This window comes from Diabrotica virgifera, chromosome 2, assembly GCF_917563875.1.
Source record: "Diabrotica virgifera virgifera chromosome 2, PGI_DIABVI_V3a".
Lineage (NCBI taxonomy): Eukaryota > Metazoa > Arthropoda > Insecta > Coleoptera > Chrysomelidae > Diabrotica > Diabrotica virgifera.
Genome location: NC_065444.1, coordinates 73,271,213 through 73,285,206, shown reverse-complemented (window position 1 = coordinate 73,285,206; position 13,994 = coordinate 73,271,213). Strand labels below are relative to the sequence as shown.

Below are 13,994 nucleotides of genomic sequence, written 5' to 3'. Positions count from 1 at the left end.
AGTAAATTGTTTAATTATTTAAAACAGAAACTAAACTGTTGTAGTATAGTAGTAGTAAAGTATAGTGGCGAAACATCCAATTAAACATCCTCGATAATGCAATAATGGCGTAACGCAGAAAAAAAAATCAAAAATAAATACAATGTCCATCTTTTCTTTAAATAAAATTACTTCTACTAATTGGTTTAAATGACTAGAAGCATATTATTAGAAAAATTCTGCAAAATGATTACCTATTATGGCCGGTTTCACAAAGTAAAGTTAAGAGATAACCAGAGGTTACCCCAATATATTATAATGGGGGAACCTCTGGTTATCTCTTAACCACAAGTTAACTTTACTTTGTGAAACCGGCGGTTAGTCAGTTATACTGTTTAGCAGTTTCATCAAAACTTCAAATAAGATTGTCTTTAAATGTTCATTTTGAAGATTCACCACTATTCTTCTCACCAGGCAATATAGTCGAGTATTGTGTAGGAGAAGTATTGGTGGAGGAACCTATTCCTTCCACTAAATAGGATTGTTTTCTATTTACTTGACTGACATGAATACTCACAGCAAGTACTCTACTGGAATATAAAACACCAATTTACGCAAGGAGAGTACTAAAAGTCAGTTCTTGGTTTTAGTGACTCATATTGAGTAAGGTACTAGCATCATGTAACTGAACCTTGTGGCATAGCTGTTTTTGAAGTTGATTGGCACCATTTAATACTAATATGTTTTAGACGATTGAGTATCTCTGGAAAGTCCACACAATCAGTACAAGTAGTATTAAAATCTACAAATAATTATGTTGAAAGGTTTGGGCAATCATTACCTGTTCTTATAACAGAAGCTTTAACATTTGCTGATAGTAAGTATAATAGTATTTAAGTCCAAAGTCAATTAAGTGACTTTCTGATTATTCATTAATTAATGTGCGACTATTTTCTAGGGAACACTATTGTTTCTGCTCGGATATCAGAATGTGGTTATGCATGGGTCGTTTGTGGAAGAAGGCTATTGATATGGCAGTATCGTCAGAATATTTCAGCTCCTGGAACTCCACAAAGAAAACATGGTATTGTAAACCAATGTTTTGAGCTACAACTACCTCAGAGTGATTTGGCTCATAGAGCTGAATTGGTCTCAGTTTTTATCAATTCTGGATCAAATAATCCTTCGTGTATTGCTGTATCCCCTGAAGGTAAGTCTAAATTGTGTCTAAACTGACTACTAAATTAAGTAATTTATTTTATGCTATCCTAGTGCTGTATACTAAGGTTCTTAACCCTTTAAATGCTGATGATGCCTAAAAACGTTTATGGCAAAAAATCGAATTAGCACCTAGGATGTGTTAGGCATATTTCTTCAGCAATGAAAGGCTTAACTCTAAATTTCATCAACATGCATTGATTTTCTTGAAATACCCTATGCTGAAGTATGCTTCAGCTACCTTGGGGGTAGATTCCATGTGAACTCTGGGGTTGGAACCTTTAAAAAAAATGTTGTACTTTTTTTGTGATTTAAAATTTAAATTAAAATGCTGATTAAATTAAATGCTGAATAAATTAAATTAAAATGCTGATGATGCCTAAAAACCTTTATGGCAAAAAATCGAATTAGCACCTAGGATGTGTTAGGCATATTTCATCAGCAATGAAAGGCTTAACTCTAAATTTCATCAACATGCATTGATTTTCTTGAAATACCCTATGCTGAAGTATGCTTCAGCTACCTTGGGGGTAGATTCCATGTGAACTCTGGGGTTGGAACCTTTAAAAAAATGTTGTACTTTTTTGTGAATTAAAATTTCAATTTTTCTTGTTTTCAACTGATTTTTCATAAATAATTCAAAAATTTAATAAAAAAAAATTGTGACTGGATAAAATGAAGCTTATAAAAAATCAAAGACATTGCTTTTCTATTTTTGCTCTAAGCCTAATACAAACTGAGATTAGCAGTACAAATTTCATATGTGATGAAAAATTTTAACAGCTCAACATACAATGTTGTTCTGAAACTATTTCCTTGTGGCATTTTTGTAATCAACTATTTCAAATGGGAAATAAGCCACAATTTTACTAAAAAAATGATTTTATTAACGTTTCGACGTCCAAATCGGATATTATATTTATTTTGCTCAACAGGCCATGTAGGCCCTGGGCGTGAAAAACACAATTACATTTTTTTTACTATAGGTACATATCTACAATATACAATATTAATTTTTGTCTATTAAAAATACATCATATAAATATATACATATATATAGCTCTCATTTTACAATTCATGGCACATTGTTCTGTTACAATTTCTCTTGCGCTTTTTTACCACTCATCTCCATTCTCTTCTGTCTAATACCTTGTTTCTCCAGTTATCTATTTTTAATTCTCGTAAATCTGCTTGGACGCTGTCAAACCATCTTTTACGGGGTCTTCCTTTCCTTTTTTCCCTACTGGTTTCCTGTTCAATATTATCCTGGTCATTCTATGGTTTTCCAATCTTTGCACATGTCCCAGCCATCTTATTCTATGCGCCTTTATTATTGCGGTGATTTTTGGTTCCGTGTACAGCTCTTTCAACTCTTTATTCGTCCTTCTTCTCCATCCCATTTGTGTATTTATGCCTCCGTAAATTGATCGGAGAATTTTCCTCTCCCATCTTTCTAATCTTTCTTCATCTGCCTTTCTTAAAACCCATAATTAAGCTCCATATAAAACCGTAGCTCTAATCACTGTCTTGTAAATTCTTTCTTTTGTTTTTCTTGAAATAAACTTAGACTTCATTAAGGATCTCAGCATTCCGTATTTCTGGTTGCCTTTTGTAATTCTGGATTCTATTTCTTTATCCTCATGTCCATTTTCCATTACTTTCACACCAAGGTAAGTAAACTCTTCCACTCTGTCAAAACTGTATATGTAATCTTTCTCCCCTTGTATTTTTATAAACTCTTCATTGTCTTGCTGCGTATCACCCATTATCATGTATTTAGTTTTCTTTTCATTTATCTTTAGGCCAAACCTATTTGCTTCTTTTTCTATCTTTTTCACAATTCTTCTCAATTCTTTCTTTGATTTTGCTAATATTGTTAGATCGGATGCCATTGTCAAAATACAAAATATTAATAAATTAAACAAAAATGTTGTTGCTTAATAAAAAATTCTAATAATTTATTTAATCTGGCTTATTCATATCGGCAATTCAAACATATATTATACATTTTAAAATAGAAGACTTTGAAATAATATTGCCAATATTTATGAGTTGCATTCCTGGGATGACTTACTGAAAGATAGTTCATTCGATTACATGAAATCAACCCCAACCCCAAAATATCTGTCACAAAAAAATCATAACATGCGATCTGTCTTAAAAAAGACAACTACATGCAACAGTGACAGTAAAATTTTCTTGTTATAGAAATTCCATAGTAAGTCAACATAGAATAACAGGAATACAGTCAGTTTTACTGGGAAAAATTTATTTTAAAAGTAATTTAAAAAAGCTTTAAAATGAGACTTCGTAAAACTCTTTACCGTAAGAACTAAGGAGTTATGATGGAAATAAGGTTGATTCCTATTTTTTTCATGAGTAAAAACAACCACAGTGTCCTTCTATTTCAACTTCTACCTTAATTTCAATTAATGTTATCCATTTCAAATTCACTTTATTTAAGCATTAGTAATGGGATTCCAAAGTTTGTATAATTTAAAACTAATAATTTTGAAAAAAATTATGGTAGCAGTGAAAAAAAATATCTTTGACATTTTCAAAAATATCATATCTTTCAAAATAAGTACAGAACTGTCGAAGATATGTAAAATTTGCTATATAAGAGTATTTCTGTACAAAAGGTCAACTTTTTGTTATATAGAAAATTTTACAATTACATATTAAAAATGTCAAATCTTTTTTAATTTTTTTTAATTCTAACCATAATTTTTTTGAAAATTATATATCTTAAATTGTTCAAACTTGTGGATCGCATTACTAATGTCTAAATACAGTGCATTTGAAATGGATAACATTTAATTGTAATTAGAATAGGGTTATCAAGGGTAGTTTTGCTGTTTTTTTATTCACAGAAGACAGAAACATAAGGAATATGGAACTTGCACATTTTTTTATTACATAATAATGTTCAGTTTTATATAAAAATGAGATTTCCAAAATTTCACGCTTCAAAAACTCATAATAACTTACATAGAAGTACAAATTTAAAATATTTCTGTATTTTAAAATAGTTCAAACGACCCATGACGTCACATAGTTTAACTATATGGTTCCGTTTATGGTTATATTTAGGTATATTCTTCTTCTTCTTCTTTAGTTTATTGGCCTCCACCTACTTGGGTATTTGGTCAGCTCATTGTCACGGAATAAAGGAAAAGTATTTATATTCTAATGACATTTATCGTATGTCATTGTAATAATATATACCATTTTGTTGAGATTGGAGTTTGATATAGTTATTGAAGGAAAGGAAAGAAGGTTTACTATGGAAAATAAAACCATTTTGTAAAAGTACAAATTTTCTATGAATAGTTCAAATGATCAAAAACACTTGTAACGTAACAAAACTGTATTTTCTACTGACGTTTATAATGTCTAATTTAAAATTATATACAATTTTGTTTACTTTGTTGGTGCAGAATGTAAACATATAACCGGATGACATCATGACGCGTTTTGGGCTGTCTGGTATAATTTGAATTTTTAATCGTATTTAGGGGCCAAACGAAAGACAAACAAAACTTTTTTATCTTTGATACATGTTTTAAATTATGTTCTGTTGTGATTTATAACATTTTTTTTTGAATTTATAATTTTATGCAAGTTCCCTATTGATTTTATTTTAATCATAACTATCTTAGTTTATATGCTGGAGAGTTCTACAAAGTTCATTTTATTGCTTGTTTTAAGTACTTAAAAAATATTATAAAGCATTTTTCCAGTAAAATTGACTGTTGAGTGACTGCTATATTGAGTTTTTAATTTTTCATTAAATACAAAATTGTCATCTTCAATAAGGTATTTTATAACTCACGTTTGTATTAGGCTTACAACAAAATCAACAGTATCTTTGATTTTTTATGAGTAATTTCATTAACAGTTTTTTCAATAAAATGCACAATTTTTGAGTTATTCATGAAACATTGATTGAAAACATACAAATTATTGAAATTTTCGATCACGCATAAATCTACAAGTATTGAGTTTTTCAAAAAAATTGTATAGAACATTTTTCGCTTAGAATATTATCTGTGCTGATAACTGATAAGTCAAAAGGTCTTAAGTCAAAAATATCGATACTGACTACGTACGTTAAAAAAATTGATAAAAAGCAATAGAAATCGACTGATTTTCATCCCTATTTTAATACATATGTACTTCAAAAAATGCATTAAAAAGCGTTGAAATTCAATCGCTTTTCATCGATTTTTTTTAACATATTAAGAAAGTTAGTGTCAAAATTGATATTTTTGACTTAAGGCCTTATCAACAGATATTTTTCTAAAAAGACTAAATTTTCACTCTAATGGCATATAGAACAACATAATGCTATTCTACACCCCACCAGAATGAAAACAATGGGAACCTTCTCTGGTTACACCTCCGAGGCTTCTACAATTTGCAAGCCATACGGATGATGAGACTAAGGAAGATGAGGGAATTGTACAATTTACAATTCACGTCCCATCTGCTCAGCGCGGTAAAGTTCCAACGAGAATGGTTGCCTTCATACTCCACACAGAGTAAATGTAAATCAAAAATGAATAACCATTTTCAATTTCGTTGCAAAACGAAAACACAGCCGAGCCATATTCTAGTCCAATCAGAGAGTGCTGCAAGCACCCCTACCGGTTTCGAAACTTATTAGTCTCTCATCAGGAGGCACATATGCTGCTCTCCCCGATCCAACTAAAACAAACCCCCAGCGTGCAGTCCCGGATTGCAACGAACGAAATGGCATAGATGCCCTAGCGGCAACTGCTACCAAAAAGACTAAATTTTCACTCTAATGGCATATAGAACAACATAATGCTATTCTACACCCCACCAGAATGAAAACAATGGGAACCTTCTCTGGTTACACCTCCGAGGCTTCTACAATTTGCAAGCCATACGGATGCTGAGACTAAGGAAGATGAGGGAATTCTACAATTTACAATTCACGTCCCATCTGCTCAGCGCGGTAAAGTTCCAACGAGAATGGTTGCCTTCATACTCCACACAGAGTAAATGTAAATAAAAAATGAATAACCATTTTCAATTTCGTTGCAAAACGAAAACACAGCCGAGCCATATTCTAGTCCAATCAGAGAGTGCTGCAAGCACCCCTACCGGTTTCGAAACTTATTAGTCTCTCATCAGGAGGCACATATGCTGCTCTCCCCGATCCAACCAAAACAAACCCCAGCGTGCAGTCCCGGATTGCAACGAACGAAATGGCATAGATGCCCTAGCGGCAACTGCTACCAAAAAGACTAAATTTTCACTCTAATGGCATATAGAACAACATAATGCTATTCTACACCTCACCAGAATGAAAACAATGGGAACCTTCTCTGGTTACACCTCCGAGGCTTCTACAATTTGCAAGCCATACATACATTTGCAGTGAATTGTAAATTGTAGAATTCCCTCATCTTCCTTAGTCTCAGCATCCGTATGGCTTGCAAATTGTAGAAGCCTCGGAGGTGTAACCAGAGAAGGTTCCCATTGTTTTCATTCTGGTGGGGTGTAGAATAGCATTATGTTGTTCTATATGCCATTAGAGTGAAAATTTAGTCTTTTTTGTAGCAGTTGCCGCTAGGGCATCTATGCCATTTCGTTCGTTGCAATCCGGGACTGCACGCTGGGGTTTGTTTTGGTTGGATCGGGGAGAGCAGTATATGTGCCTCCTGATGAGAGACTAATAAGTTTCGAAACCGGTAGGGGTGCTTGCAGCACTCTCTGATTGGACTAGAATATGGCTCGGCTGTGTTTTCGTTTTGCAACGAAATTGAAAATGGTTATTCATTTTTAGATATTTTTCTATTGATTCTAGAGATTACTTTTAATATAAATCTTTAAACCCTCCCAGATGGAGTAGTTTCTTATCATCAAAATTTACCTAAGCCGAAGGAAACTTCGGCTTTTTGGGGTTTTGGGGCTTTTCAGGTATATTTTGATATAAAGTGTAAATAGAGGTTAATTTCAAAATTTCATCAAAATCGATGTTGATGGAAATCTTAGGTTATTTTTACTGTGGTCACTGGAATATTGGTCAAATTTTGTCTTCGATTATCCAGTTCGACAATATTATTCAATTTCTTTAATTTTTCGCAGGTGTTCTCAGATACTGGCCTGCAATTGCTCATGAAGGAATAACCGTTGAACAAACTGTAGATCTTCAGGGTCAAGAATGTGATAGCTTAACAAATGCTGAAGGACTAGGTTGTGTTCTTGCCACAACCACATGTACTGTTGTACTAGTTCAACCCCAAATTATTAGTGGAAGACATTTGTTGCACTGTAAGCCACTGAAAACCCCAAGTGGCTGGCTAGGAGGCATTAGTAGAAGGATGTCTTCACTTATCTTTGGACCTATTTCCAGTGAACAATCAAATGAAACGGTTAGTTTTTTCATTAATTATAAAAAATAACCAAGTATTAACTGATATAAAAATACCAACTTGTTTCCTAACTCAATGTAAAAATACCAACTTATTGTTGATTTTTCTATCAATCAACTCAAAACAAATTCTAGGCGAATTTTCTTATACAAGGCGGTTACCAGGACACTTTAAAATATCACGATTTGAACCAACTTGTTCTTATAAAATGTTGATAATAAGAAAGATACAGGATGCCAAAGTTCAAATTTTAAATTTGCTTGGTAAATTCTACTAAAATATCACTTTAATATTTTTGTACATTTACGCATAGCTAGGGATACAAGAAATCATAATTTGTTACATACTTTGATATAAATTTTAATGGGAATCACATATACCTACCATATCTATTGCATAAAGGCCTGCTTAACTTTTTTGTTCATTAAGTTAGCACTTTTCATACCAAAAATATTAAATATGTGTCATTTTACTTGTTTACTTGTGTTTGTTAACTATTTCAAAATTATCATTTTAGTATATAATTTTTATTTATTGCATTACGTGAAGTATACTTCGAGTCAAGTCATTTATTCCTATTAGTATAGAAAAGTACTTACATACGTCAAACAATAGTGTACAATTTTGGTTCACAAATATAAAATATGTACAAATATAAAAACACAAGGATTAATATGAAATAATACATGCATTAGTTTAAGGCAAACATTACGCTCTGGGTTCCCAGGTATAGACAAAATACAATTCACAACCCAGTTCCAAACATTAAAGTTAAAATTAAAAAAATTCATCACTGCTGTAAAATACCTGAGCCTGACTAATGAGAAAATTCATTGTTTCTTTAAGTTGTAAAATTGGCAATTCAGTAATTTCAGTAGGCAGCTTGTTGTAAAATATTACACCATAAGAGTTTGCTCCGTCTCTACTTCTATGGAGCCTGGTGTAGGGCAGCATTAAGTCATGCTTGCTCCTGGTTTCATATTGGTGCACATCCTCATGTATATTTTTAACTTATTGTTTGCAACAATATCAGTTTTCAGTGGCGGCTCGTGGCCTTGGAGACAGGGTCGGCAAGGTTTTTTTGTCTCCTCATATAGGTATACCATCAAACTAAAAGGTTAATTCATCATAGGAGATTTTGTTGTTTTTTGCTTTTTTTTTATTTGATGTACTTGACATTCTCTCTTGTTTCATGGTGTTTCGACAATACGTGTTGATTCTTTTGAGACAAGGTAAATCCCGTTTTTTTTTAGGCAGAAATTGGTTGTAATAAGAAAATTGATAAACAGTTTGTTGTAATGAATTATACATACATATTGTGCAACTTATCCCACTTTCTGAAAATATTTGGACCAGCATAATTTTTAAGTACCTAACTTGTAATAATAAATATCTTGAAAATTCTTTGACCAATGTAACTTTTAAATTTTAAATCGTCAAAGAGGTCAAAAATTTGCAAATCTTCAAAATTCGAAAAACGAGTATCTATTTGCATATAATAGTAGGTATACAAAATTTCAAGATATACTTACTCGTTTTTCGAGAATATGTATAATGTGGTTGTCTTTTTTGGGGTGGTTCGGAAATATCAAGCGAATCCAAAACGTCACTGCGTATATATTGGAAACTACTATCATTACGAAAATCTCCAGCGATTTTGCACCAGCTTTCGTATTCTATTTTTAGAATAAATAATGTCAGTTGACTGATTTTGAACAACAAGGAATATCTTGGGCAAATTCTGTCTTAAAAATATTTTAAAAAATATTGAAAGAGTCATTAGTATTTAATAAAGTTCTAAAACCGATTGCTTCACGGATCGAGGTATCGCCACTTTCAAAATCATCGCCTTCGATAATAAAATCAAAAACTTCCAAAAGCTGTTCACGAAAATCTGCTACAGATACTAAAACTATAAGAGATAATCTGCTTAGATAAAACTAACCGAGATTTAAAATTTCATCGCGTCTGACAAACTGTTCGCTTTTTTTTCGAAACAAATTTGTTCTAAAGCAGTAATCCGTTTAGGTGAGCTAAACTGGCAAGAAAAGTCGATATTCTTTATTTTTTTACACGTATCATGTAAAACTAAATTAATTATATGCGCATAATAGTGAGTAAATAAAGCTTGTGATGCAATAGTTTTAACTTTTGCCTGGAGACTATTCAATTCACCACTCATCACAGCAACGCCGTCATAAGATTGCCCCAGTTTGCCCTACCAATTTATTTTTGGTATAAAAAAATTTGAATCTGTTCTTTAAAACACCAAAAATATATTCTGCCTTATTGCTTTTACTCACATCTCTAAAACCTAAAAACCTCTCATAAATATTACCACGTAACGCGTATCGAACAAAATAATTGATAATTATGAATGACATGATAATCAGAAGTTTCATCTACTTTCAGTGAAAAGCAAATGGTTTTCTAAATCTCAGATTCAACAACGTTATTCAAAATTTAACTATTTGATTATATGTGTTAGTTCATTCTGTATTACGAATACACTTCGAATCAGAAAGTAAATAGGTATTTCTAAAACAATTTTATTAATTCTCTATAATTACTTTGATTTTTAACAAATGCTTCGATCCATCATGTCCACTAAATGATAATTCCTGACAACTTAAAAAAATTACAATATCAATTAAGCGACGTAAAACGGCGTGATTATTTTTGACAATTTCTACCGATGCATGCTTCCAAATGAAACACCGACCGGCAGACCTAAATGTGCCGTACTTGGCGCGTAACCTGCCATGCCGTATCTTCTATTGCCCACGGAGAAAAGTAATGTTCGCTTGCTCATCGACTTGTTACGTCGTCGTTGAGTTTTACGTGTAAATTGTCAAGCTACGGATGTTAGGGACGGCTAGCCGAAAAGTCAGATAAATGGCTCGGATCATTGATTTTTTGAGAAGTCTGTTATGCGCAGGGATCACTTAACGCTCGGATTGATCAAATTCTTTTAAAAACCATGAATAAAATTTAGTCTGTATTATCTGATAGATTTTTTTTTTATTTCAGAGATACAAATATTTAAAAAATCTATATCTATAAATGTGTGGGTCGGCACTGCCGACCCTGACCGGCCGCCACTGTCAGTTTTTAACAGATGTATATACTAGAATATCAATAATCATTTGTTGTAGCGTTTGGTTCGTGTATTGAGTATACCACACAAGGACAACACATGGACAGTGTACGTACTTGCTGGCCATTCACTGCAAAAATGGACGCTTTCTAGCAATGAGAATGAACAACTCGTTTTTATGTCTGATCTGAACAGAACTGTGAGAGAAAGATTTAGAGTAACTCTAAGGGAAAAGTTTAGAGAAGTACCCTGGGATCAAACTGAGATGGATACGTGGTTAATGGATGGTCAGAACATTGACACTTGGTTGTTGGATATACAAACTGACAAAGACAATATTATTATTCTAGCAGCTGCAGTCAACATGCAGATGTCACCAAGGGTATGTAAATGATTATTCTATTACCATTGTTTATATAGTAATAGTTGGTCAACGCAACGAATAAATTTGTTTGATTCTAATTGAGCCAGTTACCAGATGTCACCACCATTTCTGTCAGGATCGCAACGTCACGCGTAACTAAGATAAATCCAAAATGCATAGACACAAAGTTGGATACGATCCTATTCATAACACACCATCTCGCATACATGTTAAGAAAAATAAATATATGGAAGAATATATTTACAGAAAATAAATAAATCTTACAATTATTAAGTGTTGATCAATTATTATTTATTAACTGCTATTCTATAACGATGACAAAAGTTTAGAGGTACATTCGTGTACATACATGTATGTATGTATTCATAATGTGAATTAATCAATCTTTCGAAAGAACTGTATTATACTGGTTTTCTTCAAAGCACATTGCTGCTGCTTCGAGTGCTCAATAATTTTTTTTAAGAGAAGAAAAGTGCCTGAAATGCTTTTTCATCACTTTCGTTTTGTAGACAGAAGGTTTGTAAGGTATCGAATGAGGATCTTGCTTCCTTAACTGACACATCTGCCAAAGGTTCTTATGTATCATACTTATCTTCATCGTTACTTTTTTCATTCGTATCTGTCGCAGATAAAATTTCGCCATGCATCGGTTAGTAAACCTGAGACAGCAACATCTTCATCTACTTGAACAAAGTCAGAAAAACTCACACCGCTGATGTCAACTAATGGTTCTATTGCTGGTTCTTCATCATCCATAAGTATTGGAAGATTTTCCTGATCTTCTTTTAAGAAACCGGATTTTTTGAAGAAGGTACAGAAGAAAAAGTACAGAAAACTGTACTTACTACAATCTTTCCGCATCTTTCTCTCTGCAACTTTGAATTGTCGAGTGCTGGACGCCGATGAGTTCGAATTAAAGTGTCGTTTTGTTATATAGCAATGATTTTTTTCGTTCGAATTACCAAGTGCATAAAAATGTATTGATTTAGTTCGAAATATAAAGAGATTTTGTAGGGAACTCGTGATAACTTTGAATTATAGAGAGGTTCTAATTATCGCAGGTTTGAATTAACGCGAGTCGACTGTATTTAGAAATTGAATTAATGATATAATGCTATTATATGTATAATGTATAGTAGCATGACATCATTGATTCAATTTCTGAATATATTCTTCCATATGTTTATTTTTCTTAATATATATGTATGCGAGTTGGTGTGTTATGAATAGGGTCGTATCCAACTTGGCGTCTATGCGTTTTGGATTTATCGTAGTTACCCCTGACATTGCAATCCTGACAGAAATGGTGGTGGCATCTGGTGACTGTCTGAATTAGAATCAAACTATTACTACACTATAACCAACTATTACTATAATAAACAATGCTATCACTAATACTACTAATATCGTTTCTATTTTTTCGTAGGTTCATTATGCAATGATCTCATTCTCTACAAACGATGGTACTCCAGAAATAAAAGACTTTGTTCTTTTGATGATGACTGGACTATACAGAGACGACAATCCTTCAGATTCACTGTCTTACAGATTTTTAATATGTGGTACCAGTGCTTACTTGTATAATTCAAAAACTATTACTGTTATTAGGCCTCAAGAAGAACCAGATGTATTGGAATTCACTTCTTCCCAAGATGTATTATTAGGTTCGTATTGTAACTTAGGGGGTATATTTATTTAAAATATAAAATAATCAACAAGGTTTATGGAAAAATTATTAATGTTATTAAAGTCAAAACGGTTTACTATAAGATCGTTCAGAATAACATATTGGTTGTATTATGTAATCAAAATTATGGATCACAGCTGAATATTACATGAACTGCTTATACTGAGCACTGTATTTTTAGAAAATGGCTTATTATAAGATACTACATAACTATACCCTGTATTTAAACCAGGAGGAGTAAACTTAAAGGACAGATTCACACCCAATAATGTCACTAGAAAAATCACCAAATACATCTTTTTTGGTTGATCATATCAGCCTTCGATGGTAATCCATAAATATTATACAGAGTGAGTTTTATGTATGGAAACACTCAGTTATCTCAAAAACGGCTTACACGATTTTTATAGATTTTGGTAGGTATGGGTTTTCTAATGCGGCCGATATTATAATGCTAATTACATTGTTGTCATATTTTCCGTTTTTCTGGAAATCTAATGAACTTTCTTATTTCAAATGGAACACCCTGTAAATTTTTTGTGTTTTGAAGTCACCAAGAAATCCTGATAATTTTTCATGTTATATTCCCTATACCTAAATACCATAATTTCTGAGTTATTGCTACATTTATTAAAAAAAAATTTAAACAAATTATAAAAATCAATTTTTTTGACCCGGGTAAACACTATTTTAGGTTGTTTGGATCATGGGGAACAAAAAAGATTTTTTATAATTTTTCTCTAAAATTAATCGTTTCCGAGTTATAAACAATTTAAAACTGAAAAAAATCGGATAATGACGATTTTCAAGGTTCAAGAACACAAATAAACAATTTTATTTTTGAAACTGCGAAGTACCCAAATTCAATCTCAAGCCTTATTTTATCAGATACCGATAAGTAATTTAAGATTGTTTCATTTTAAAACATTGTAATTTTAAATGTTAATGCAGCAGCCCGATCGCCCGTCCTCTCATATGCACTTCATTAAAAATTAAAAATCAATGTTTTAGAATAAAAAGAGACAAAAAATCTTATGGCAAGCTATCAGAAGAAGAGTTGGGCTTGAATTTAGGTACTTTATAATTTCAAAAATTATATTTTTTACTTTTGTTTTAGAACCTTAAAAATCGTCATTATTCGATTTTTTTCAGTTTTAAATTGTTGATTACTCGAAAACGATTAACTTTAGAGAAAAATTACAAAATACCTTTTTTGTTCCC

The 13,994-nt window shown here is 32.1% G+C and overlaps 1 protein-coding gene across 1 annotated transcript in view; it reads left to right on the top strand.

Annotated features, from left to right (window-relative positions):
• The window catches only part of LOC114336066 (nuclear pore complex protein Nup133), a 77,782-nt gene that overhangs the window by 6,534 nt on the left and 57,254 nt on the right, over nucleotides 1-13,994 (top strand). Inside the window, exons 2-6 of the mRNA XM_028286385.2 lie at nucleotides 729-856; nucleotides 938-1,189; nucleotides 7,318-7,604; nucleotides 10,760-11,083; nucleotides 12,513-12,750. Of these exons, the coding sequence (XP_028142186.2) occupies nucleotides 729-856; nucleotides 938-1,189; nucleotides 7,318-7,604; nucleotides 10,760-11,083; nucleotides 12,513-12,750 (1,229 nt within the window). The remainder of the gene's footprint in view (nucleotides 1-728; nucleotides 857-937; nucleotides 1,190-7,317; nucleotides 7,605-10,759; nucleotides 11,084-12,512; nucleotides 12,751-13,994) is intronic.